The sequence below is a fragment of the Platalea leucorodia genome (genome assembly GCF_965183815.1).
Source record: "Platalea leucorodia genome assembly, chromosome: 3".
Lineage (NCBI taxonomy): Eukaryota > Metazoa > Chordata > Aves > Pelecaniformes > Threskiornithidae > Platalea > Platalea leucorodia.
Window position 1 is genome coordinate 121,220,182 of NC_138825.1, and position 27,013 is coordinate 121,247,194.

Below are 27,013 nucleotides of genomic sequence, written 5' to 3' on the forward strand. Positions count from 1 at the left end.
AAAACCCGTTTTTACCATTCCCTTTGGAAAGAGTTAACAGACTTATGCTAATTTATTACTTTAATGAATACAAGGTATTTATTTAAAAGTTCAACAGATACTTTGTTACACAACTCAAAGTCCAACCTTGCAATACATTACAGGTTTTCATCAGAAACTTCATTCCCCTGAAGGAACACTAATGAAAAATGTTATCTTTACGGTGATTGTTCAAATAAATTAAAACAAACCTAAGTAGACCTGTAATTTATATATATTTTTTTAAAACTGTACCTTGTATGCAAACAAAAGCTTTTTAGAAAACTTTATGATAAATGAATAAAAACCTTGCAGTTTAAAAATGCCCTTCTGTTCTGGTCTCCATTTGCCTTTTCCCTCATCCATACCCCTTTTAAACATGCCATACTCTCAGTCTTCGGTTCCTCACTATATATTTAAGAAGTGATTCAAACATGCATTTATCCACGTTACTGAGTGGCAACAGGGATCTTACAAGAAGGCTCTGAAGATGCACAGTAAGGTCAGTCCAATATGGACCAACAGGAAATAAAAAGGCAGGGGGGAAATAAAGAGATACTGAGAAGTTAAGATTCCCAGTTACACTTGCAAAGAAAACCAGTAAGCTTTCCAACTGTTTGGATCCTAAGCCATCCTGACAGTCAGGAACCAGAGCATCCCAGTGAGTAAATTAAAATCCGAAAGCCTCAAAAGGGGGACTAGATAAATAATAATACACTTTGCTCCCACCCCCCAGACTCCTCCTGCAAAGGATTTAATGGCATACGAAACATTCCTGAACAGAACTGAGCAGACATTTCAAGAGGTTTTTAAGCTTATTTTATTTGCTGAGTTTGGATAGCATGCATCATTTTACAGCACCGGTAAACAAGTCAGTGAAGCATACTGCTTTTAGGAACTTGTACTGTGGAATGTCTTCAAAACCATTACCCTCTTCCCCTCCACTCGAGTACATAACACTAGCTGAAGACAAGACAGACATGTATCAGGGCAACTTCCTTATGGCTAAAAATACTCATAGCAGCTACTTTTAAAGGAGGGTTTTATTAAATCAAGTCATTGCACTTGGGTCATTTATTGCTATAGCGAACAAAGGCCATTAAATAACAAACACCTTTCATTTGTGGTTTTAACTGATTGTCGTCTTCTGCTCGTCTGCTACAAGCTCACACGCAGACACAACTTCTGTAGAGCAATCCATTCCAAGATTTGTTTCATGCTTTAATCACAGTGAAGAGCTTGTTTAACAAAATGGGCTATTCCATTAGGCTCAATTCTTGCTTTTCATCACCCGACTTAGAGGTACAAATTCTAAGTAAGAGTTTAGTGTCTGACGAGAAGCATTACTGCTGTACATTATTCCTCAGTATAAAGATCTGGCTCAAGTCTTCATTTGTGATGCAACTAGGCAATTAAAAGTTAAAAGCATTAATATTGAATCAGCTTATTAGCAATGTGACTACCAAATATTACATAATATTTGCCTAGTATACTAATCAAATTTTATGAACAATTTAAATCAGCAACTGACAAACATCCTCCAATTGACTTTTTGATGTTTGTATTTTATGATGCATCAACTGTGGAAAAAGTATACTCTCAAGAAGTAACACTTCCATCTCACTTCCTCAAGTGACATATTAAATAATTGCTATATTTATGAATATTCCCATGAATAGAAACTTTATTACTTCTCTTACTGGTGAAATTGCCAAACTATGTGGCATGGTTTTGTCATTTAAATTCTAGTAGACCAAAAGGAGATAAGGTGATTACTAACAGAACTAATGCATTTGACTGGCTTTCTAGAGCTGTAGGTTTTTTAAGTCTTTAACCAAATGAATATATACCATTGTCTCCCATCACTTTGCATATTATTTGTATATTATTCTGGTGCACTGTGTTGAGCTCAGCTGTTAAAGATAATGGCAATCCACAAGATTTCAACTGTTTTCCATAAAATGTGAAAGATGCTGTTTTGGAAACCAGCACAATGCTGTCAAAGCAACCATTCCAATCACTCATTAAAATACAAAGATGTTATTAAATTTAGAGGTACATAATATACTGATAAAGTTTATGGCATAAATATATAAATATTGAGACCTTTTGAGAGTATCAAAGTTCCAAAGGGATTTATTTGGAGACATATTATAAACAAAACCTGACTATTGTAAAAACAGATCAAGATGCATATTTAACCACTAGAAAGACTGATGACTTCAGTTTAGATACACAGAACCACAGATGTTGTGACTTCAGGTTTACTTTTTCATGCTGTAATATTTTAGGCACAACAGGTTGAGTTAAGACTAGATTCTAGTCTTGTTTCTGTATTTCCTGCATTTTGTGGTTGTAAAAGTCAATTTTGTCATAACTTCATGATTCAGTCCTAAATCCCCTTTTAATCCAATAGTGCAAGTGACAAAACGTTCTGCTAAACTACCCAGATTAGATCATTCGTTCTTGCTACAATGCATAGGAGTTTCACCTGCTTCATTGCATTAACAAATTCCTATCTCATTACTCAACTTATAAACCGCATATTATTAATATTCTCACTGCAGACAGGCACAACAGCATAACCCTGGGTAAGACTGCCAAAATTGTACAAATATCATATATTCCCTTTTGCGTGTAGGGGAAAAGTAGTGACTACAATTACGATACATTTATTACAGCCCTCGCAATAGACTATTTTACAGATTAGTTGTAAAGATAGATCACCCTATTTATAGTATAGATCTCTTTAAAAATTAAACTACTGGTACTCAATAAAAATCTATTAAGAATTCCCTCTCCTTTCTATACAGATTCAGTAGTATTTTCAAGCAAACCAAAAAATAAGGTTTGCAATTCCAGCACAGTAAGAAATAAGGCCTCTTTTATATTGGCAGAAAAATTACACCATTATTCTCTTTTGTTTTCTTATGTCTCTGAATAAAAGACTATATTCCTTTTTTTACTATATTTTTTTTTTCTTTAAGACTGTAGAACACCAGCATCCATTATTATGAAGTAAGAGTCAGTTCTCCTTGTGTTCAGCTTTGAATTCCTGGCAAGTTAAAAACACTGAGTCCATAGCTGTCTCATGTAGACATCACTGCTTTCTTCAATTTTTCTATTTCAAGCTGGAAAATGGACATTTTGAAAAGAAAAAGAGTCAGTATTAAAGTAACAATAACCTAAAGTCTTCAGAGCTTTCATCAAAATTATAATCTTTATATTTCAAAGACAGTTAAGTAAATAAAATCGTAACACAGAGGCATTTGACAGCTCAATATTTACAGCTTATTTATACTACTATATTGCTAAACAAACAAGAATTTAAAATCATTAAAAATTGCCTATAGTTCTGGCACATCTCATTGGAGAAATTCACTCTGAATAAAGCAGTCAAAGCTGGGTTGTGAAATCAGTTGACATATCCCCGCGTAACACTGCATCATCACCTCAGTCTAACTTCCTAAAGCAGTCTTCACGCAAAAGACCGTGCTGTGATTAATTTGTATTTCTTCAAATGGATTTAGAGGACACATGGAAGTTACCTCCTCTTCATTCCCAGTGCATATTTAAGGCTACTTCACCGATTGCTTTGGAGATGCACTAAAAAGAGGAATCACCAGAAGTTCTCCTCAAGTTTCGAAAGTAGCTTTGTAGTTAAGAAGTACTATTTCACAAATAAAATGCCCTTTTGTACCAGACTGAAATAATTTTCTACAATAAGCTCATCCGATTAACTACTTAATGGCACCATATTGTATTGCAGGTAGCCTTCTTCATCAATAAATTGAGAAGAGTGGCGTTCATTCATAAGGAAATTTTTCAGATGCATTCTGTTCTTTCGGCAAATGATCCACTTAATATTTAAACAGTTCATCAAAAATTTAGGAAAGTTCACTTTTGCTCTGTTTTTCTGTTGATTACATAAAGTAAGTTTGTCTTTCAAGTCTTACAAAAGCAAAGTATTAATCTTCTATCTTGGAACATGTCCAGTTGGACATATTTCTAGCAAAGAGCTGAATCTAGCAACACTAAACTGAACTCACATCCCAACACCCATATGTATTGTTGAAAGTAATTTTCCAGAGAAAGCAAGCTGAACTAAGATGAGCTGTGAATCTTCTATACACATCTAACTGCCTTTGATGCATTCATTCACTTGCACAGTAACACAGCAATAAAAAAAAAAAAAAAAAAAAAAAAAAAGGTTGAGCATGTTCATTAAGACATTCTTGTGGCATCGAATTCCAGAACACTGCCTACATACTTCTAAACTTTACTCCCTTCAAATTGCCAATATTACCTCCAGATTACTGCGCAACAGCTTCTCTTCTTCCAAATCCTTCTTTAGTTTTTCCAGTTCTCTCCTAATAGTAGTTAAGATATCAGAAAGATGAGTTAGAAGGGTAAAAAAATTTCACATTACTCAGAACAGGAAGGACAGGCCTTGTTTAAATTTTACAAGATGAATTCACATAACAACTGTCTGATGCTACCTCTTATAAATAAAGCTTACATGTAAGTACATGCCCACTAGTGAACAGGTACTCAAATCTGGGGGACCACAAGCTTCCACCAACTCTCAACACTACTTACCTATCACTATGCACTTATCCCTAACTTATTATGACAATTTTAAGTAGACTACTTAAAAATTTGTACTGTTATTTTACTTGGAGAGTTGAATTTAAACCAAGTTCTACATAGAGAACAGAAATTCTTTAGGATAGGAAGTTCCTAAAACATGTTTTATTTCATGACTATGTTCAGGCAAGAAAGTGATAAGAATTATTAGCAAGTCACTGAAGACTTTCACTAATCTTCAGAACTCATAATTTACTCATTTACTTTGGAGACTAATTGGTCCTGATGCTTTATAACCTATCAAGAAGTCACTCTAAAAGCCAGTTTGGTTAGCACTAGTCATAGTTTAAATAGGACCAAAATGAATGTTTGTGCTGCAAAACTAAAACCAGAAAAAGTCCATTTCCTGCAGAGTGGTCTTTACTATGTTTACTCTAATACCGATTACATTTTTCTTCTACCTCATTCCCCAAACACAGCCCTACCACATGCACATAGATGAGGCCACCATGATCACCAATTTGAAAAGCTCAGTAATATCTTTCCCTGCTACCAGTGATGTCAATACTGCAATTACTTGTGCATCGTGTTACACAAGGCCAGCACATGTACTAATGTTAAATACTACAAAAATTATCTACTTTTCGTTACGGTGAAAGTACTAACCATTTAAGAAATATTTTCAAAAAGCTGTAATGAATTCAGGAGCGCAAAGTAGGAAGGGGAAAATGTGTACAAATTCCAAAAATACCCTGACATCAAGTTTGTACCTATTTAGGACATCTAGTTGGATCAACTTCTAAAGACAGAAGTTCTGAATTAATATATTAATATAGAATAGATTTTTATTTTTAAGAAGTTTGGCATTAAAGACACTTGGAAGATGTCTATATATCCTTTTGCAGATTGAGAATGAAAATATTTACCCATGTTCTTTCTTCAGTGCATCTATTAAACCTATCAAATCATTCATCTGAGTCCTGAGCTCTTCCACAGAAATTTTTTCATCATCCGTTTCTCCTTTAAGTTGGATGTCTCCAGGAAAAAAGTTGACTATAACAGAACTTGGTCTCTGAGATGAAGATGGAACTGGTGGACTGAATGCAGATGGCTGAAAAAATAAATCGGTAGAAAGCTAAGAAATGAAATCTTTATGAACACCTACAGCATACAGGTTGTACTGGTATGGGAGCTACATGTGCACAAATTTTCTTAATTTTCTACCCAAAGGTAAAAAACAATGCCCAGTTCAAATGGACTACTGTAGTATGAAGTAACTATTTTATACAGCTCTTTATTAAGCATTTCCCTGAGGTTCCTGTAGTCACTAAAAAAAAGTACTCACACTGCAGTTCTCTACACTTGAAAAAAACCCACTGTGATTTAATGGAGCCCATTGGTTCGTTACAATCTTTTGTGCACCCTTCTGATCTGCTCAGTTGTTCTGCCTGTTGGGAGACTAAAGGCTGAGCAGACATAAAGCTTATTTGGGAAATACCACTGTAGTTTCATGCTACCTGATACAATAGTTCTTATCAGAACTGATGCAGTTTATACTGAAGTATAAATGAGCTTTACACTAAAATTTCTACTATGAACTTTATACTATATGACATGACTCACTTGCATTTAAATACAATTGTTTGCATCTGGATGGTTTCATCAATCTAAACTAGAAATACGAGCAAGGTGAACAGAACACCCAGCTGCCCGGTGCTTCTCTAGCTCCTTGGCATCATACCTTTTTTGTTTCAACTGGCTTTGGTTTGGCACATTCTTCTTCTTTTTGCACCTTCAAAGCTTTTTCTGGACTCACATTTTGACTTGCCTGGTAAACCATACATAAAAAATGAAAAGGTTTTCAGAATCAAAAAAAAAAAAAAATTGAAAAAGTGAATAAAAAAAGAACTGTCACATGTTTCTAAAGATGCAATAGTAAAAAGCAAAAGAAAAAAAAAAAAACACACCACCAAAAAACCAAACCACCTTAAATTGCTAGACTACCATAATTTTTTTTCCCTGCCAGTCAGAACTTTCCTTCCCCACAATACTCATTCAGCTGAATTTAAATCAAACATAGGAATCTTGGGCAGGATTTTCAAGCACCTCTGCAGTACTTAACAAGTACTTGATGCTTTTGGGAGCCTGTAGGTGCTTCCCTAAAACACAAACATTAACAGGCAGTAACTGTAGATGGTAACTGACATGACTGAGCTATACAAATCTGATGATATAATTTGACTTCCAGGACTCTGCACCACCTGGTTCTCATGGTCTGACAATCTCATGTCATAGCACATGAGATCACAAGCCCCGCATTACAGCAACATCAAACTGCAAATTTGTTGTGGCCAAAGACTATATATTGTTAGGCTTGTAAGGCACTAAAGACACTTTCAGAGTTGTGTGTATGCACAACAACTATTTAATCATCAGCGATGCCAGAAAAGCTGAGTACTTACTGCAGTAATACCCCACAGAACAGAAAGACTCCTTCAGCTGCAACGCAGTCGCGTTGTTTCTCTTACGCACCCTTCCCTCCTGGGAATGCATATTCCTGTAGACAAAGCCTATAGGAACTGAACCCCTGCGGCATTTTGCATTTTGCTCTCAGGTAAATGGTTCATAAGACTGTTTCCCAGTTCCACCTTGTTTCCTAGGAAGTTAGTTCTTAGTTCTCTACTAGGAAAACACACCCAATATACTCACAGGACTACTGGTATTGAAACGTGAAGGCAGCCTCCTACCAGGCATCTTGGGTCGGTTTGCAGTAGGGTGCGATAGATTATCTGAGGTAGCTATTACATCATCAAAGCTTAACAGATCTAGAAAAAGATGAAAACACAGACCACCATCAAGACCACAAGGTTTTGCTGCATCCTTTTTTATCACTTTTTTCCTTAAGACAAAAAAAAAAAAATTATCAGAATTCTTATTGTTTCAAAGATTTTCAGCATATACAACACATGAGCCATATGAAACAGCTACATGATTTTGGCATATCTGGGAAACCACATTTTCCCCCTTGAAAAAAGTTCAGAATTAATTCAACTAGCATTTAAATTCAAGTTCTCAACAGAAGAAGTGCTGTAGTAACATGGCAGCATAAAACAGACCTAACAAGAATCTGGAGAAAAATATATTTATGACTCATTTTTTTGAGAGAAGCCATATTCAACAATTAAAGAGAGCATATTTGCTTGCTATCCACTAAACTTGGATTTTCATGCTTTTCGTGCAAGTTTAGTGACTGAGACAAAACCAAAAGCAACACGGTAAAGTACATGTCCACAGGTTGGTGAAAGTAAGTTAACAAGACATCAACTGCAAACATTTCTGTGCAGGGCAGTACTTCGTCTAAAGACAATACATGACTTCATGAAGTCTGTAATAGAACATTTCAAAACTCCATTCTCGTACTTTATTAAATCAGACAGATCTCTCTGCTTATTAGTCTCTTTATGCTCATAGCGCTAGGTAAACTCTCTTAGATCAGTAGAAATTTTTTTACATCCTATGGGAAGAGACAACCTTAGGAAAAAACCTATTAATAGGAAGAACAGAACATACCTAATCTAATAACTTAAGTAGTTCACCTAGTTAACAACTTGACATCTTACCCATTTCTCCACAAAAATAATACTTACCTGGCAATAGATGTGCAATGAGACAGGTTTTTTATTTAAGCATCGACATAAGATTATATGTATTCTACATGTTTTTACAACACAAATTCATTAGACTTATTCTAGAGACTCTAAATGTTTAATGAAAATGCCACACAGCATTTACTATGGGCACCAAAAGTAACATTTGAGGTTCGGGTTTTTGGGGTTTGTTTTTGGTTGGTTGGTTGGGTTTTTTTAGGGGGACCGGGGTGGTGGTGTGTTTTGTTTTGTTCTGTTTTTTTTTCCTTGAAAGCTCTGATTTTTACATTACATTATCGTTTATCAAACAGAAGCTATCATACTTCTTTCCCGATTTCCACATTCATTTTGAAGCTATAGCAACAGGACAGATAAGAAAAAAGCCTAAGAACACTGAGCCAGACCGTTCATACCACTTCAGTGCTTGGATGACTTAAAATCATCTGATTAAATCAAGTTTTACTCATGCATGGTCAAAGCTAATTTATACCTGTAGGAACAAGTTTTCCACTGAGTGTTTTAACTGATTTTAATGTCTTCTACTCTGTGCTACTACCCTTGAAGTCCTTAAAATATTCACATCTTTCAGACAGCCCTGAACATATCTACTTCATCATCCGCTGCCTTGTTGAAACACTAGCTTTTATAACACTATTTGTTACCAATCAGTTTCGCTGCTTTTTAATTTTATTAAAGAGAATGTAAAGACATTCTTTTGTAAACATGTAATCATATTTGCAATTTAAAAAAGCGGGGAAGAAAAACAAAGAAGGAAGAAACAGAAGAGTGACGAATGGCAAGTGGCTGACGGAAAAGAGGATGAGGGGAAAATAAATAACTATGAAGGTATTTCTGTTGTAGTCTGTGCCAATAAAATATTTAACTTATTAGAAGTCAAGCAACAGTGACCAAGGGGTCTATCTTCATGTTCTTTACCCAGTCGTCAGTAATCCCATAACACTAACCCATGCCAAAATGTAAATCAGCATTTACCTTAGTTAGGTATTACTAAAAAGGTAACAAGAAGGCAAGAAAAAAAAAAAAAAAAAATATATATATATATGCCCTTTCCCCCATCTCAGTAATTTTTGCCTTTAAACGATCCTCCTTTTGTCATTCTGCAGAAATGACAGATCATTTGGCAGTAAATTTAAATCAGAATTGTGAACTGAGTTGCTATTATGATGGTGGGATGACACTAAAGCCAGGGTTTTTTTTTTCCCCCCTATTTGTAAGAGCTTCTAAAGGAAATTGCTACACCTGAGACAATTTCTCAGCATTAAAATATTACCAGTCCATTACAGTCAGAGGGAATTCTGACTGTACTTGCATTTTCCTTCTTACCTTTCCTTTTCGTTGCTTTGGTATAGAGAAGAAATTAAACACAGGCTGGTGGGGATTTGGGTTTGTGGTTTTGGTGGTGGTGTTTTTGTTTGTTCTGTTGTGGGCTTGGGGGTTTTGTTTGTTTGTTTTTCTTTTTAAACAGCATTCTTAATTATCTTAGGAAAAAATCTTGGCCCCACTGAAACCAATAGAGATACCAGTGAAACCCACTGAAAGTTCACAATTTACACCCATTTAAATCAATAAAGTGATTTATCAATCAACGTTCTTACAGACAGCCTGTGAGTAATCGTAAAAGGGAATCCCATATAGTGCCAAATGAGCAATACCATACATCTGGGGATAATTTGAGTAAGAAAAATTATTTTAAAGCCGAGCGAGAGCACCTTTCTATCTAGAAAGACGAGCTAATTTAAGCAGTTTCTTAAGACAGACTATTAGAAATGTCTCTTCTGCAACCTTAACACGGATCCATACATTACAGAACTGCTAGGAGCTTTAACAAATACAATTAGGTGAGAGGTTGTGTTAAGATTTGTGGACGCTTCAAGTGTATTCATACCAGTTTGTCTTAAAAAGCCTTCACAAAAAAAAAGCAAAGCTGAAGGGGTGTCTAAAGAAATTATGATTCCAAGACCTCATGTGGCTGGGGTTTAAAAACCCATGATAGAAGTGAAACGTATCCCATATTTTAGAACACAAGACCTCACATTAATCTGCAGAGTAAGAGAAGATGGCAGCCCTTTTTCCTATTGCTCATCTTGCTGAGATTGCACCCCAAAAATTTAGGGAACAGATATAAGCTTTAGAATATTTAAATTTGCAGTTGAGCAATAGTAAGGTATTTGCTACAATTAAGCATGTTCCTAATATGTGACTCTCACAAATACTATTTTACAAGACCCATAATACTAAATACGCAACTGTGAAGTCTTTGGCTAATTTGTGCTATTGAAAGATAAAGCCATTCAACCTAAATACACGAGAAGTCCTACAGATATTGAACACATTTCACTATAAACACTATGTTTGTCTTATAAATAGCTGGACTGTAAAGTTTTTCTTGTTTTATTTTGTTACCTCTACAAGTTCCTATTTGAAAAGTATACTTAAAGTAACTTCTTGTTTAACAGCTAAGGAAAACAGGCATTCAAAGAAACATAAAAAGCACTTTAAATTGAAACCCAAAAATTTTAGTATCAATAACTGCAACTGAAAATTACGCTTATGACGTTAAGAAGAGGCTATGTGTATGGCATAAAGCATTTGGATTTCCTTATAGATTGTTATCTTACCAAAATGGAGAAGGGTAGGGTAATTTCCTGACACGTAAGAAGGGAAACATGGCAAACAGGATAGGAAACAAAATCTGGAAAGAAAAGTCAAGGAGAGGAATGTCTAGAAAAAGATTCTGAACAAAAAAATTATTTTACAAAGCAGGAAAAAGAAACATTTGTAGAAGAAACAGAATCGCTTTACATGTTCAGCATGCTAGTATTACAGCTTTAGTCTTTTACAATACTTTAATTCTAACCGGACAGAGAAACATTTATGCAATTTTTCAAATAAAGCTTTAGGAGGAGGTATTTCAACATGATCAGTGTTTCTGAATGTTTTGAGTATTTATCCTCATCTGATGGCTGGGGACCTAATTTTGGTGTGGGTTGGGTTGTTTTTTCCTATAGATACAAAATATTTACAGCTTTTCCTTAGGCTAAACTGAAAGTGGCTGAACCTACATCACACTTCATGGTCAAATTAAGTTGCGAAAAAATAAACCCATAGTTAAAGAAAATTCATTCGCTTCAGTATCTCAAGCTAAAGGGGAAAAAAAAAAAAAAAAAAAAGAGAGAGACCCTGGGAATGGAGTTGCCAACCCTAGCCACATATTTTTCCCCATGTTTTAGTATCTAATCTAGTTCTTGTAAGATTAAACAATCTTAAACTTTCTATAATGACCCAACACCTTTGGAGCTTTATATAGCATTAGCTGCTGCATGGAGTATTACATCTTTAGCAGCAGAATGCATACAGAGACATAAAGCATGAGATTCACTGTATTCTACTGGCAGGAGTTTGCACTAGACCCCTTTCACAAAAGCACTGAAACTACAAGTGACTCATGCAACGACGGCAATTTCACACAACAGAAGACTTTTGAAACTTTCATCTAATAGCAGCTCCTGGACGCTGTCAGTGCCGCATCCCCAGGCGGACTGCCTGAGCCGCCTCCGCTTGCTCTGCGCCAAACAGGGACCACTGAACAGACCTCACCCACTTGCGAATTCCCCACTCCCACCCCCTGCCCCACCTAGATATTAAAATCTTTAATTTCTCTCTGAGCCTGTAAAATCTTATGTCAGCAAATCAGAAGTCATAGATTTTTTTTGAATCTGTATTAGATTTATTTTTGTATATATATATATGAATATCTAATACCAAAGCTACTATGTTGGCACTCTGGTTATTAAAGATGTCAAGATAATTGCACCTAAAGAAAAAGTTCCATCTGCTTTCATGGGGAGCTTTTTCCTAGGGATAAATAATACTATGCCATACAGTAACACATCTAGCACAATCCTAGAGATAAACATCTGAAGAGTAGGACAAAGCTTACATTTTTAAGGCTAAGTTGTGCATCGCTCTTTCATCTCTCAGGTTACTTTGGCCTGAAAGTGTTTCTTCCGCACCCTCACTCAAACTCACCTTTAAATAGAGGCAATAGTTAAACTGCCAATTCAAAATCTTTAATACAAGGCGTACCACGGCATACGCATAGATTTTACTGGGGAATAAAAAAAAGCCCCTTATAAATACTTTAGGGTATTTATAAGTAACACTGATAGTATTTGTAATATTTCCAGGATATTTTACTACCTACTGAAGTCCAGCTTTTTGTGGTTCAGAAGTATATAACTTCTGTATTAAAAACATACATGAACTAACCTTTCCTCATACGAAGCATTTAAGCTTAGAAGCACATTTTAGAATGCCTAACAGAAAAAATCAGGAGTACTCTTTTCTATTCATAAACTGCTTCAGTTTTTTAATGCGTTATTTTTATCTTGCAGATGAATTTATTACACTTTAGGATCAACTATTCTACAACGTGAATATCATAACTGGCCTTAAAAAAAAACACATCAAGTTATAGTACAATTTCAAAATGTATTATTACTAAAACCTCTTCAGAGATGAAAGGTTGCATTTGAGATATGCAAGCCAAACACTGCAGGTACAATCCACTAAAGCTTTTTCTGCAGTGGTTAGTCATAAAGTGAAAACAATTTAGAGTTTAAAAAAAATATGCCCACAGCAGATGATCTCTGCTTAAGAGGCACATAGAGACTGAAATCAGTTGCAGTGTCAAGTAAAGGACAAAATGTAGCTGTGTAATAGCTCAGAGAGCCTGATCATCAATGTGGCTGCTTTAACCCGTATCAAGGTTTTTACTGGACAAATTTAGATTTAAAGAGATGCCAGGTTTGGCTCAAGGTGCAATAAGCAAAGCCATAAGCATGAAATTCAAATGTAATATAGCATGCTGGCCCAAATTTAAGGTATGATAAAGTCATAATCTGGAATAGCTATGAACTTAATCACAGAATGCTGAAGGTAATGGTATTACTAAAAATACACAAGTTAGCTAGAAAAGCAAAAGTTATCTGAAATGCAAGAGCAGAACAAACAGAACCAGTCAGTAAGGAAAACAATTTAATAAAAACGCAAGATAAAAGTGGCAGCAAAAAAACCCATGCTTTCAAATTAGAAGAACAAACCACTACCTATGTTCCTCCCTTCCTATCATCTGTTACAACACAGAGCTCATCAACTACCTCCAAACAGCCTACTCACATCTGTTCATCGCTTGCTGACTCTTACCTTCAGCTTCCTACAGCAGTTGTAGAAAAACAGACTTTCTACTGAACAGGCATAATTGCGCTCCGTGGCATTTTGAGTAAATTACTTAAAAAGCTTATTCTAACCTTGTAAAGTACTTCAATCCAAACAGAAAGACCCAAAAGAGCTTTTTATTCTTTTCTTACCTGATTCTTTAGAGCTCTTTACCACAAGTGAATCTACCTCTACTGATTTTGGTCTAAGTGGTAATGGTTCAGAGTCTAACTTTGGTTTTGCTCCTGGCTCAACTTCAGATTTTGGTCGAAGAGAAACAACTTCTCCATTAGATCTGTAGTAAGAAAAAAGAAGGGGGAAAAAAAAAAAAAGAAAAAAGACAAGACATACGTAATCAAGAGATTAAATAGTTTACAACTGAAACATACCAAAAATTAAAAGTAAATGGAAAAACTTCAGTAGACTTTATCATTTCCTAAAGCCTTGCTTAAAATCAAGTCTTTTGGAGAGCAATTCTACTCCTATAAAAGCCAATTCTCGTGTTCCAGCTCTTGCAGAGGTTGTCAAACATGTACAATCCCTTTGTAAAAATAATCCAAGACTTTTACTGCATGGCACATTTTGGCACTTGAAATCTAAAATATTACATTTCAGTGCAATGGAAAACAAGAGAGCTGAATAGCACCTTCAGTAATATCTCTTGAAATATTCAGAAACATACTCAGACTCCTTGACATCAAAATCTTCCTGTAAAGAGAAAAGCTGCCAAGAACAAGTTACGTCTTTCTGGGTATAGAATAAAGTACTTTGTATATATGGCTTTTATTCTACCATGTATTCTTTGCATGTCTGGTCACAACATCCAGGGACAAAAACAAAACAAAACAAAACAAAACAAAACCAACAACAAACCAAAACACCACTGTAACAAACCAACCAACCAAAAAAAAAAAAAAAAAAAAGGAGAGAGAACATTTTTCTTTACAATTCTTGCCATCATTTATGACACAGCATAAAAGTAAAGTAGATAAATGGACCAGTTTTCAGCTTCAGTGTGTCCCTACCATTAACTCATCTCCCAAATCCTTTATTTGGAAGTTTTATTGCAGTAGAAAAAGAGATAGCAGCCTTATCTTCCTAGAGCAACGTTAAACTTTCAGACATTTAATCATATTTAAATACCCCTACGATTTAAAGATTTCAATTATTAAAGGACCACAGTTTACTACAGACCTCTATTTAACTGCACATGTGTATCCCTTTATGTCCATAATTATTTTCTAAAATGGGGGAGGGGAACATGACTTGTGGTTTAAAAAAAAAAAAAAAAAAAACAAAAAAAAAAAAAACACTTTACTTGGGAAACTCTCCAAAATACCAAGTGATAGAACACAATTACATACTGAAAACCTAAACAGAAGTGAAGTGACAATGGTCTAAGTCTTCAGTCAGGCCTCCAGTGTTCCCAGGGCTGCACAGGGTGGGATCAGAGACAGCTCTGCCTCGATCATCCTCTGCTGGAGCCAACTGTCCAAAGTGTGTGCCTTACCCACACTCCCTTTCCCCACTGCCCTCCCTCCTCACTCTTTTCTCCATTTAGATATTCTTCCTTTTGGTTCAGCTATACAGGACCTGCTGTAAAAAGAGATAAACCTTGAGAAATGCTTGCTGCCACCCTGTATCTTTGCAGGTATTTAAGGTGCAAGCTCTTTGATGTAGCAGCTGTCTGCTCCTTTATTTGTACAAGGCCAAATCCATCATGACCTTACTTTCTCATGGTTCTTTCAAGTCAACTAAACATCCCAGAGGGATAGTTACCCGTCAGCAGTTTATTTACAGTTTTGGTTAAGGATCTAGCAAATACTTTGATGGAGACAGAAAGGGAAACTGCGGGGCAGGGGGGAGAGGGGAAGGGTATTGATACAAAATTAGTCTTAGTGAAACACCATCAATAATTGTTTCAAACTCATGAGAAAAAAAGAATTTAAAAGTGGATCTAAAAGAAATAGTGAGCGATTATTTGCTATTACCCTCCTTATTTGTCCAGTAACTCAACTGAGAATACTCAAGACAGACTATAGAGAACGGGTGTAGTTCTGTAGTGTGTGCTTTCTCCCCCAGCAGGGCACATAAGCAACACCGAGTACCTTTAGCACAGGTACTAACTGTGCTCAGCTCTTCCCTTCCCTTATTCTATATAAAGCGTTGAAATATTGAACGCTGATGCAGCTCAAATCTTCCAACACAATAATAATTCTCAATTGCCATGTCCACAGATTCTTTTACACCATCCTGCTACTGTAGCTACAACTTCTTTATTATGGGGCAGGCTTAAAGCAAAGCAGCCCACAGATTTGTAACTTCATCTGTCCCAGGGTTAGTTATGCTGTAGTATTTATTCTGAGATGGATTCAACGTCTCAAAGAATTAAAGTTATAAGTTCACATTGATAAAAACTTGGTGAACCAAGACACTGGTAGGTGTAGGGCAAAACTTATCCTTGCATCCTTTTCACCCTTAAAACATTCGTTTCTTCCCACCTCATCCATGCAGGAAGATCGAACAACAAATCAAATAAAATATACTTGGTGTATATGATTTAAGTTATACTGACTTGGATACAGATGATGGCAAAACAGGTTTATCTGGACGTTTGGGGTGCAGAAGCCCTGCTCTCAGTAAGCTGTTAGTCTTGCTCGGAGGAATAGGCTTCTTGGGTGGTACTTGAGGAGCCTGTGGCTTCAAAGGCTTCTGATCCAAAGCTCCTTTTTCATCTGACAAAATAAGTCACCGTAACATTTTAAAGACCCATGTTGTCTAGAATTCTTCCAATGCTAATCAATTAGAAAGCAACTGCTGTCAGAAATACTTTCTTTGAACATCGGATAAAAGTGAAAAATAGATATGCAAGTGTCTTAAGTGATACCTTATCAAAACACATAAACTACTTACCTGAACCTAAAAAACATTATGTTAAAGCAAGCAAAATGTCTTTCTACTGACATGAAACAGTAGCAAGAAATTATGGATTCACATTTATGGATTCACATTATTGCATTGCAAATGACAGCTAAGAGTCAAGAATCTCTCTGTACTGCTACTGCTTTCTCTTTTCTATGAATTCACCTGGTCTCCTCCTAAAAAGGTAGGGGTTTTTGTTCTTGTTTGTTTGTTTTGTTTTGTTTTTTAGTTTTGTTGTAACTAGACTTCTTCCATACACACAAGCAGCACAATTTATCTATGGAAAAAAGGGGGAAAAAATGACTATTTATCTGAATAACTGAATTTATTTTACATAAAGTATACCTTCCTACAAGTTCAAGATGCAAATTAAGTATAGATAATCAAACAAAAAAACCATTTATTGTTCAATGACTGCATGACCTAATTGAATACTGTCCAGAGGAGCTGACATAGAACATACAGGACACCAAAAAATCCAAGCTGCTTCACAAATGTGAGTTGAATAGTCTTCAGCCCCTGTTCCCTATCACACCCTGTGGGATATCCAGAGCATACCTTCTACTTTTCCTTGTAAAACTATGCTACAGCTCAGTCAGGCATGCATAAAGTACTGAGGATTTAAAAGATTATTGTTAGGTTACAGTTAAGGAGCTACAGTCCTTTACAGTTACTGCCCTTACAGGGCAGTAAATCAGTAAACTGGGATGGAGACTGACCTTCAGCTTTGATTCTTTCCATCCTCCCCTCCTATAACTTTGCTTTTAACCAAGTATTCGTCTAATGTAAAATGCTTACATATGCTATGGATCTGGGGGTAGGGTTGCAAATTTGCTTCAGCTCCATCCCAGCTGAGTGCCCGAACTGCCAGGTCTATGACTGACTGCCTTCGGACAAGTCCTGCAGCCGCTGACTGTCAGCCCTCCAACCGCAAAACAGGAAAACACCGATTTTCTTTCACAGGAATACTTGGAAGTAAACAGATCATAGAGATACTTCTGAAAAAAACCACCTTATCCAGGACAGAATTGTCTTCCTGCTTTGGGACATTTGAACATTAGGAGGAGTTATGAACAATAAACCTAAACTGGTTGTCATCAACCCTTCCAGTCTCAGTGTTGAGTTAAAAAAATAAAATACTGCAGTAGTGGAAGGATTTTGCCACATGATGGTGCTGACTGTCCTGTGTAAGACAGCCTGTTAACAGTGCTAGCCACTTCTGCCTACTGATCCTATACGCAAGATTTAAATTTTAAATAGCCAATAGCAGTTAGTATTCCTGAAGATCAATTAGCTTTATTTTAGCTATGCTGAACGCAAGCTGAGAATTATGCCTTTTTTTTTTTTTTTTTTTTTTAGGAATAAGTGAGTTCATAATCAGGGCAGGAAAAATGCTGTCGTCAGATCGTATTCCTGCCTTAACATCTGTCAGTTTTCTCTTCAGTTACTCCCACTCAAAATCTGCATATAAAACCCCTCCACAGCTAAGTGGAAAAAGTTAATATCAAAGGTCAAGATTCACCATGAGCACAGAAATCAGATGATGTTGCTGGACAAAATGGCATGCTTCTTTTTTTAATTTTGCTCCGCCGTGAAAAAGATAAGACTTGGCTAAAAATGAGAGGTTTAGTAATGGAAATAAAAATACTAATCTGAAGACATTTACACTGGACAAAAATTTCTACATGATATCACTAAGTGTCCTTTACTATAAATACAGAAATACTTATAGGAGCACTGCTTTTAATTTTTGATCAATTTTTGATTGCAATTAAAGGCAGATTTACTAGTCTCCCAATAGGCATAAAAAAATTACATGGTTTGATATCTTGTGATTAGAGCTGCTCAATTAATATTTTTTTGAAAATTAATTACAGTACCGTTTCATAGTTAATTAACTTAATCACTAGTATCAACATGGTTATTTTTCCACAAGTAAAACTGCACTGATAAATGGGCATTTCTTCTAGTAACACACTACTGCTATCTAAATAAGTAACTTTTAAGACCAGACCTTCAACTGAATACAAGACAAACTTTTCCTCCATCATTTCCCGTATCACAGTAAAGGACTGTTCTCTACCTTACTTAATTTTTCAGAAGCTTTCATGTTCCTAAGCATTTTGGATGGTGTCACTCAATATTTCTTTTTCCTGTATTCCTCCACTAACAGTTGAACTCAACCATGCAAAGGTTAACAGCATAGTACAAATAGAACCAGTCTAAAATTAAACTTACTTCAGTTTAAATAAACTTAAACTTATAAAGAGCTAAGTGATCACAATTTCTAGAATCATACAGTTGATCTCAGTTCGCACCTGAAGATACTGTTCCAACAGACAAAAATAATTTGTTTGCTCACATGCAGAGGAAAAATAGCTGATTTTAACAAGTACTCTTCATATGAAACACCTGAGAACATGCTTGGTTTAAAGTCTGGGTTATAAAAACTGCCCAAGGAAGCCAAGAAACCCACCGAGCAGGCTCAGCTGTTGAAATGCTGTTTAGCCACGGTCAGGCTATTCACAGAACAGAGTATGTTTTTGTAATATGCTTAAGCTGCAGTAACATCAGAATTTCTTCTTTAAGACCCAACCAGCATGTTTGTCTAAGGTTCTGACTTTTAAACACAATCAAAACAGCCTAACAGTTTGACTTGGCAAGTTTTTCAAATATGAAAAGAAGCCTTTTGGAAATGTGTTTGGGTGGTAATAGTAGCTTTTCTTCTAAAAAAAGGTGTCCTTTAAATTTTAAGAATAAAGTGGTAAATGTATCCAAATTCTGTGGAACTGGAAAACATGGAATATAGCAAGAATTAACAGGACAAGAAATCTCAATTTCTGAGCACTGTGACTGTAACATCTGTCTAAGGAGTGTTGTAACTGTTTGGTGTATTTCTTTCAAAAATATTTTCCATCAGAGACTGATTTTGGACAAAACATTCAGAAGCAGCAGCAAACATTTTCATTTCCAATAACTTACTATTGCTATTCAAAACTGCAGTCGCCATCACAGAACTATACTTAAATAAATTCAATAGTAACTATGTCGTTATGCAGTGCAACCAACAATTTTCAGAACGTAATGCAATAACAAGAAATACACGTTTCATAGAAGTGTCGTTTTTCTAATCACTCTAACGACATTTCCATAACATCACAGACACGACAGCTTCAGTAGATGGTATCACTAGAATCTGTATGTCGTCTTCCAAACAGGCACCTATGGCACAAAGCAGCCAAGCTAAAAATTGTAACTCGTTTACAAGAGCATGGTCCGAAATTCACTATGAAGAAAACCGGTCTCACCTTTTTCTTCAGGCCTCAAAGAAGGGAATTTCTTCTCTCCAGTTGGCAATTCAGGTTTTGGAGCTGAATGCAAAAACAAACCATAGACATTTTTCAAAGAGCTTTAATTATCTTAGTCACTAACTAAAAATATGACATACACCAATTTGTGTTTATATTTTCTCCTTTGCAAGGAGTGTAATACCATTTATAAACACTCAAATGAGTCCAGCAAACTGTAGGCCTGCATTAAAATGTTTCCAAAGTAGGCTCCATCATAATTTTGAAAAATACATAGCAGCAACATAATACATAAAGCATAAAAAGTAACCTCTAACTGTGACTACGGGTGGCTGCATTACTAGGAAATACAAAGCCACTTCTGAATTTTCTTCTGAAGTCATGCACTGCTTCTGAAATGTAGTATTTCCTCAGACACGTACCACCATACATACACAACGTACCACCATATATACACAACGTACCACCATACATACACAACATACCTGGAGTTTTAACTGGAGGTGGAGGTTTCTTTGGCTTCTGTGAAATAAAATAAAAAAAAAAAAAAAGGCAAATAAATAAACAAACAGATATTCTCTATCAAAGACAGACTTATTTGTGTTTTGTTTTGCATACTGTAATGTCTAGCTTGTTTACTAGCTGATTTCAAAGTATTTCACAAAGGAGGCAATCAATTCACAGGCAGGAAACACGGGGACTGGAGTAATTCCTCTGGTATCTCCCAGACAACCCGTTGCAAAAACAGGAATAAAATGCATGTTTCTTCAAATCAGATTGGTGCTTCAGCAACATGCATAAGCAGTAGAAGCACAAAGAACTAAAAACTAAGAATTACATCTTTTCTAGTCCAAAGAATTGCTCTGATCACACCCATTCTAATTTCAATATGTAAACCTCACTCTGAGTTAGTACAGTGCAAGTTTAAAGGAGTAATCAGGCAAATTTTTGAACCAAAAATGGTCACTTTCACTGAAAAAAAAAAAGTTCTAAATTAAGTATCAGAAGAACTACTTCAATTAATTGACTTCTAAACTACAACAGTGTAAAAGAAAAAGCAGTTAGCAGCGTTTGCAACATAAACACTGCAGTTAAATGAAAAACGCTGTTTTGAGCTTCCTTTATCACTGGATATTTAAGTGGGAAAGGTGGACAAACTACTCTAGCCATTAAAAATTTACAAAGTATTATGGTGCCACAGTCTGTACAGTGAAAATAACTCTATTAAAAATGCAGTCACTCATCACTTCCCTTAAACGGGTAAAACTGAATTTTAATTTGAATCTCTCTCCTGTTGAAGGAGTACTGGCACCGCCCAGGACAGACATCTCAAGCCACCTCATCCTCAGAATCTGATTCATGAAAATGCTCTAGAAGAGGTGTCTTTGTGGTTGTGCTAAGGACAAGACTCACTGATTAAAATGATCACAGAAGCCTACAACAACACTTGTTCTTTATACAAATACTGCTGAAACCGTATGGGCTACGTCTAATATAGCCCCTCCAAAAGTGGGCTATGTAGTGGGTATTTTTGAAACAGTTGCTATGGATGGATTTCACTTCTGTGCCCCTACTGCTATTGAATAAGCTCTTCTTAATGCAGAAAGATTTTATTCTGACGAGTGAAATGTAATTAAGCGAGCATGAAAGCCCATATTAAATTCCTTTCTTTAGTTCCAGAGAACACAAAAGCTAGTGAACTTAAGTAACAAGACCGTATTTCCTTTCTTTCCCCAAAAAGCAAGTACATTATCCAGCTGTGTAGCACTGCTGCCTATATCAAAAACAATTACACTGAGAGTTCAGCATCAACGTTATACACTCAACATCATACAATTCCGATCTGTGTTTTTATTAAGTCGATATCAAATAGCTGATTACAATAATCAGCCATCCAATGCCTTGAACTTCAAAGCTGCTCAGTGCAAGGTGAATCCCTGTACTGTGACACGCTACACAAAGCGGAGTAAAGGATCAAAGCAAGGTCTGTCTACAGGAAACATTGTTTATGGTAAAAGAATAATTTTTTCTCTCTCTCAAGGGAGCAATTCTGTATTTCAGAAGAGTGATACTACCCACCCCTCAAATCAAGTCAGCCGTATGTTACAGCATTTATGCCATCCTTGAAAAGCTGAGAATCTATTTGAAAAGAAAACGCTGACTTGGTGTAACTAGATGTTCTGAGTATGTTAGGTAACTGAGGCTAAATGCTAAGTTAATAACTATCTGCAAGGTTGTATCTAGCAATCCTCTGTGAATGTCTCCAATTTCAGACCAAATGCCACTAAAGTACCATGAAACTCCAATTCTGTTCTGCTAGGATACAGGCTTCAACATCCAGATGTCCTGATCCCGAACTGAATCCATCCATCTGGGGATGATGTACGTTTGTGAATTAAGACAGCCATCTTCGCTACACAAACTTGTCAGAACTAAAATATCATGCTAATCTCAACAAAAAAATTATAACAATCAAAATTACAAAACAAAGGAGTACCGCATGAAAACGTGGATTTCTATAAGATAGCACATGAGCTGGTGAAAAAATTATTTCTAGATCCCACTCAAAGATTATCCTTCACGCACTGCAACCTACTGGCAAGTCTTAACCTGGAGAAATCCCAGTCAGTCCCACAGGGGTCATTCAGCATTTTCCAATTATAGTTACTTACAGGACTACAGATGGAAAAGACGCACTGCTTATCTCCTTTCAAAACAGTAAGGGTTTAATTCAGTAATCAGTTAAACATAACACCATGTGAGCAGAACTATATCCTTTTCTATATGACGTAATCATCCTCATTAACTACAGTTAATCTCGAAAAGCACGTCTCAGTTTAATATTTAAGGAGAGGTTTAACACAAACATCATCCTTTAAATCTTTCTTCTTTGATATAGCTAATACAAGATAAAGTTAAAAACTACCACAGTTGTATTAACATTTTAAGCAGCATAATGTGCTGTGAAGTCTTTTATTTCTTGCATTTCCATCAATACTTTTTTGTGATACTAAACGATACATGTAAGAACTTACAGGGAAGTCTTTATCAGACTCTTGTATTTGAACAGCAAAATTATCTGGGAAGACTCCCTCTTTACCATTGAGTTCTCCTTTCCACCAGCCTGGCTCTCCAGTGTCCTAAAACAAACAACAGAACACTTCAATCAATATTTACTTCTTCCCCAGAACAGATACAGTTACAGGAACAACGTTTTTGCTTTCACCCACAATATAAAATAATAATTTGTCGAAAATATCACATTTATAAGAAGAATAATGTAGTCAACTTAACAACGGGAAATAGCTACAGATCTGACCAGGTTTGGTCACTTTTTGTTTGCTGTCTAAAAAGCAGGATGAAATTATATTACGTCATATATAAGATAAGGGTATAAGGATACGACCTGCAAAGGGAAGGAAAGCACATAAAACCAGTTATGACCCAATGCACAACATTCAATATTCTCGACTTCCTTGATCGGCAACTTATTCAGTAAATACGTCAAGTGCCATTGAAGTAACACACAATTCTACTGAATAAAAGTGCTTCTGATGTGATTGATCAGGTCCGCTGGTCTGAAAAGGGTGAAGAAGCAAGAGAATATACCCTACTGAGGGAAAAAATAACCACATTAAGACATAAGGGAAAAAAAAAGGCGAATTAATTCAGTGGCACAGAAATCCATTACATGATCTTACAGGATCGAGGCCTTAGTTTGTCCATAACAGAAAGTATGACCGCATCTGAATATTTTAGCAGCATAAACAACAGCTTTCCTCTTTGCCTCAGATCCAAAATACTGCAAATGTCACTCCTCCATACAAATCCAAGCCGATTACTGGTGACATGTGCCACTGTTAGCAGCACCAAGTAGCTCATTCCAAAGTTCAGCACACAACACTGACAACTCAGCACTCGGTTCAGCTGAGACACTGAATTAGTAAAGGAGAGGGGGGAAATAAAATATCAAATAAAATTATAAAAAAAAAATCCCACCCCACATTAAACTAAAGGAGGAATCAACAAGAAAAGGCCTGAATAGGTGATTAGTGCTCAAAGTAAACATTTGCTAAAGTTTTCTTTCACTTCTTCCTCCGTCACCCTTTCAGTTAAGTACTGTAGAGTCCAATTTCTGAACAGGGTGCCGTCGTGAATGGGATAAGGCACCTATTGCTAAACTTTGTTTAGACAGTGCTGACGTATGCTACAAAGTCAGAGACAACTCCACAGAAAATGATCATATGCAGAAAAAACAGAAAAGAAGTGGCCAAGGGGGACAGGCTTTGCACAAAGTGTATGTGCTAAAAGAAAAATACCTTAACGCTTGGCAAGATCTGGACTGAGTCAACCACCTGACAGATACATCAATGCACTCAGACTTCAGAAGATGGTTTTGGAGGGGGAGCTCTGCTCTGGATAACTCTTCTTCACCCCATTTTGGACCAGCACATGCTTTGGGTAAATTGGTTTAAAAGGACAGAGAGACGAGAGATACAGTGAAGATAATCCCCTGGGGCGAGGGCTGTCACGTTTAAAAGAAGAGCCTTCCATAACTACTCTTTTCCACTGTAGTTACAGTCAATAATACTGATAATATATTTTCTTGTTAAGAAAAGTGGCTGTCTTTTCCATAAACTTAAAATCCTCCTAAAGAAACAAAGTGTTATTTTTCTTGTGCAACCTTCTGAAGGCTGAAAACAAAACAAAACAAAAAAAACAACAAAAAAAAGAAACTTTCCCTTTTTTTAGGCAAGTTGTGATTCCTTAATATAGCAGCATGTAAATAGTAACTAACAAGAGACTGCAGAGTACTGCAGGAAAATTAAGTACAGGTAGGCTCATTTCTTGCTAAAAACCCTCTCTGTAACAAGATGACCTTTCAAAAAGGTGTTTTCAATATTCAACACAAACAGAAACATTCAACTAAATAATCATCTTTCTCTAAATAGCCAGACAGTATCATTAACTTCTGTATGGTTATTCTGAAATACCAAGTGTCTCTAACACCTGGACTTCATTCTCCTACTGAAAATATTTGCTCTTTTTTTTTTTCCACAATACCTGGATCAAAACCAGTTAAGTACAGAACTTAATTTCTCACCTTTTGACATGATAATACTTCCCAACCACCTCCTCTAGGTCAGCCTGTTGTATCACCAGAGAAAAAGTACAGCAAGTTCTGAAGGTAAAAGAGCTATTTGCAAAGCTTTTCCAGTTTCCTCACTGAAAAGGCATTTGGTACTGGGTACTGATACTGATCCGACTGGCCTTTGAGGGATCTAAGATAACTTCCCACTCTGGAATGATCTTTAAGGACATCTGTATCTCCACCAAGTGCAGAAGCAAAGAGTTGACCCTCACATGAGGCAAATCAGTCTACAGGAATATCCACTTCAACAGACTCTCCTGCTTTCACATTTCACACATTATCTACTGTAAAAAACCCACAAAAGCTATATAAATGGTTAAAGCAGATTGAACATCTTACCTTACTGATTATTTGAATGATCTCGCCTTCTTTAAAGCTGAGTTCATCATTTGAGCCTTCATAGGAAAATACTGTCCTGCAATATTCCTTGGCTGAAACAAAGCAGCACAATTAACTACATTTGCATACCATGGGAAGTAACATACATAATACCAGCTCACTTACGCTGTCCGAAAGGAGAGTTCAGAAATTAACTCTATAATTATACTTCTCTTCTAGACACCAGCCATCTGGGACTGCTTTACAAATGTTCAGTGTGTCATTCATATCACAAGAAAAATAAGATTATATATTTACAGAGCAATGAAGAGAAATCTTTCTGAAGTCAGTAGTTTAAGCTCTAAAACATTTTTTCCACAACAGCAACTTAATTCCAAGTACTCTGACATCAGAGGGAGAAGAGAGGAGCCTACTCAGTTAAAATTGTAACAGCTTATCTAATCCTCCCCATAGCATTATATATTCATTTTTGAGCTACTTTAGACAAAAATGGTTTCAAGCTTTTTATTGAGAATTTATACGATATTTTCTCAAAATTGATCTAAATTTAAATTTGCAATCCTAATTAAATACATGCAATCGTTTCAAGGTGACATCCTTTATTAACATGTACAATTACAGACACTTCAAATACCCAAGCAGCACATTTGCTGAAATTCTGCAGTGAAATCGAGTAACTGAGGTAAAAGAATCCCTTGGCTAAGCATCTGAAACCAGCGCTCATCTGAGTGATCAACTCAGACAGTCACAGCCTCTGCTGCAAAAGTAGAAAGAATAATTCCAGTTCAATAACTAATTAATGATTTCAGGTGAAAAAGCAGGACAATCTGTTGTCTTTTTCCATGCTAGAACAAAAACAACGTGAGAAAAGCCAAAATACATTAATATAGAAGTCTTGATTGCAAAGCATTTTTTACACCTTTAACCCCAGCACATTTAAAATAATTTAAAAGAATTTAGCAGATAACAAGGCTGGATTTCTGGCTCTGACAGATTAAGGAAGAGGAAGCAAACAAAAAGGACTCTAATGTGCTGCCATAACCTATCAGGTATTTGGCACTGACAACACGCAGAGGTGAGCGGCTTCGTCAGCCCCCAGTTAGAGAGTAGCACAACATCAAGTCACTGGGGTCACCTGCAAGTCTTAATGACTGCCTTTTGCTGGATGGTAAGAAAATAAATGAGTGAGATGCAGTTGAATCTTTTTGTTGTTGTATTCTGTTTAATCAAGATAAAAATCTTTAGTTAAAATAAAATGCACAAATTGTATTCGTAAATAAAAATCTACCTGGTCAGTGACAACCACTTCATGAAAATGCAAAAGTATGCCAAGCTTAAGATATAGATATATATATGCAGATATCTATATAGATATACATAGATATGTAACCACATGAGTAATCCTAGGTACAAGAACTTGTATTATTTTACTGCCTTATCTAGTGATCAAAAATGCTCAACTATAGATTGTATTGTGGTTTGTGAAGAATTACAGGAACATAAGCAGAACCATGTCAGAGATAAATGTTTAAATCAAAGTAAAAAAAAAAAAATTCACACAGACTAAAAAAAAAAAAAAAAAAAATATCAACAGCACACTGCAAATATCTATCAAATTCAGGGATTTTATTCATTACTAATGAATAAGTGCAACACAAGTGTAATACATTTCTATACATCCTGATTCAGTAAAAATACATGCATTTCCTTACTGCCTGGGGATTTGGCCAGTATAGCTGAACTACGCAATCCTTCCCTTCTCTCCTCCTCCTCCAAGCGCTTCTCCTCTCCTCACGTACACC

At 36.0% G+C, this 27,013-nt stretch overlaps 1 protein-coding gene across 1 annotated transcript in view; it reads right to left on the reverse strand.

The window, feature by feature from the left end:
* Window positions 1-778: 778 nt before the first annotated feature.
* The window catches only part of CD2AP (CD2 associated protein), an 84,796-nt gene continuing 58,561 nt past the window's right edge, over window positions 779-27,013 (reverse strand). The window contains exons 8-18 of the mRNA XM_082305626.1: window positions 25,212-25,303; window positions 22,756-22,860; window positions 20,206-20,242; window positions 19,721-19,783; window positions 16,066-16,225; window positions 13,643-13,785; window positions 7,315-7,430; window positions 6,347-6,433; window positions 5,532-5,716; window positions 4,325-4,388; window positions 779-3,149 (exon numbers count right to left, since the gene is read on the reverse strand). Coding sequence (XP_082161752.1) covers window positions 3,108-3,149; window positions 4,325-4,388; window positions 5,532-5,716; window positions 6,347-6,433; window positions 7,315-7,430; window positions 13,643-13,785; window positions 16,066-16,225; window positions 19,721-19,783; window positions 20,206-20,242; window positions 22,756-22,860; window positions 25,212-25,303 — 1,094 coding nt within the window. The 3' untranslated portion in view covers window positions 779-3,107. The remainder of the gene's footprint in view (window positions 3,150-4,324; window positions 4,389-5,531; window positions 5,717-6,346; window positions 6,434-7,314; window positions 7,431-13,642; window positions 13,786-16,065; window positions 16,226-19,720; window positions 19,784-20,205; window positions 20,243-22,755; window positions 22,861-25,211; window positions 25,304-27,013) is intronic.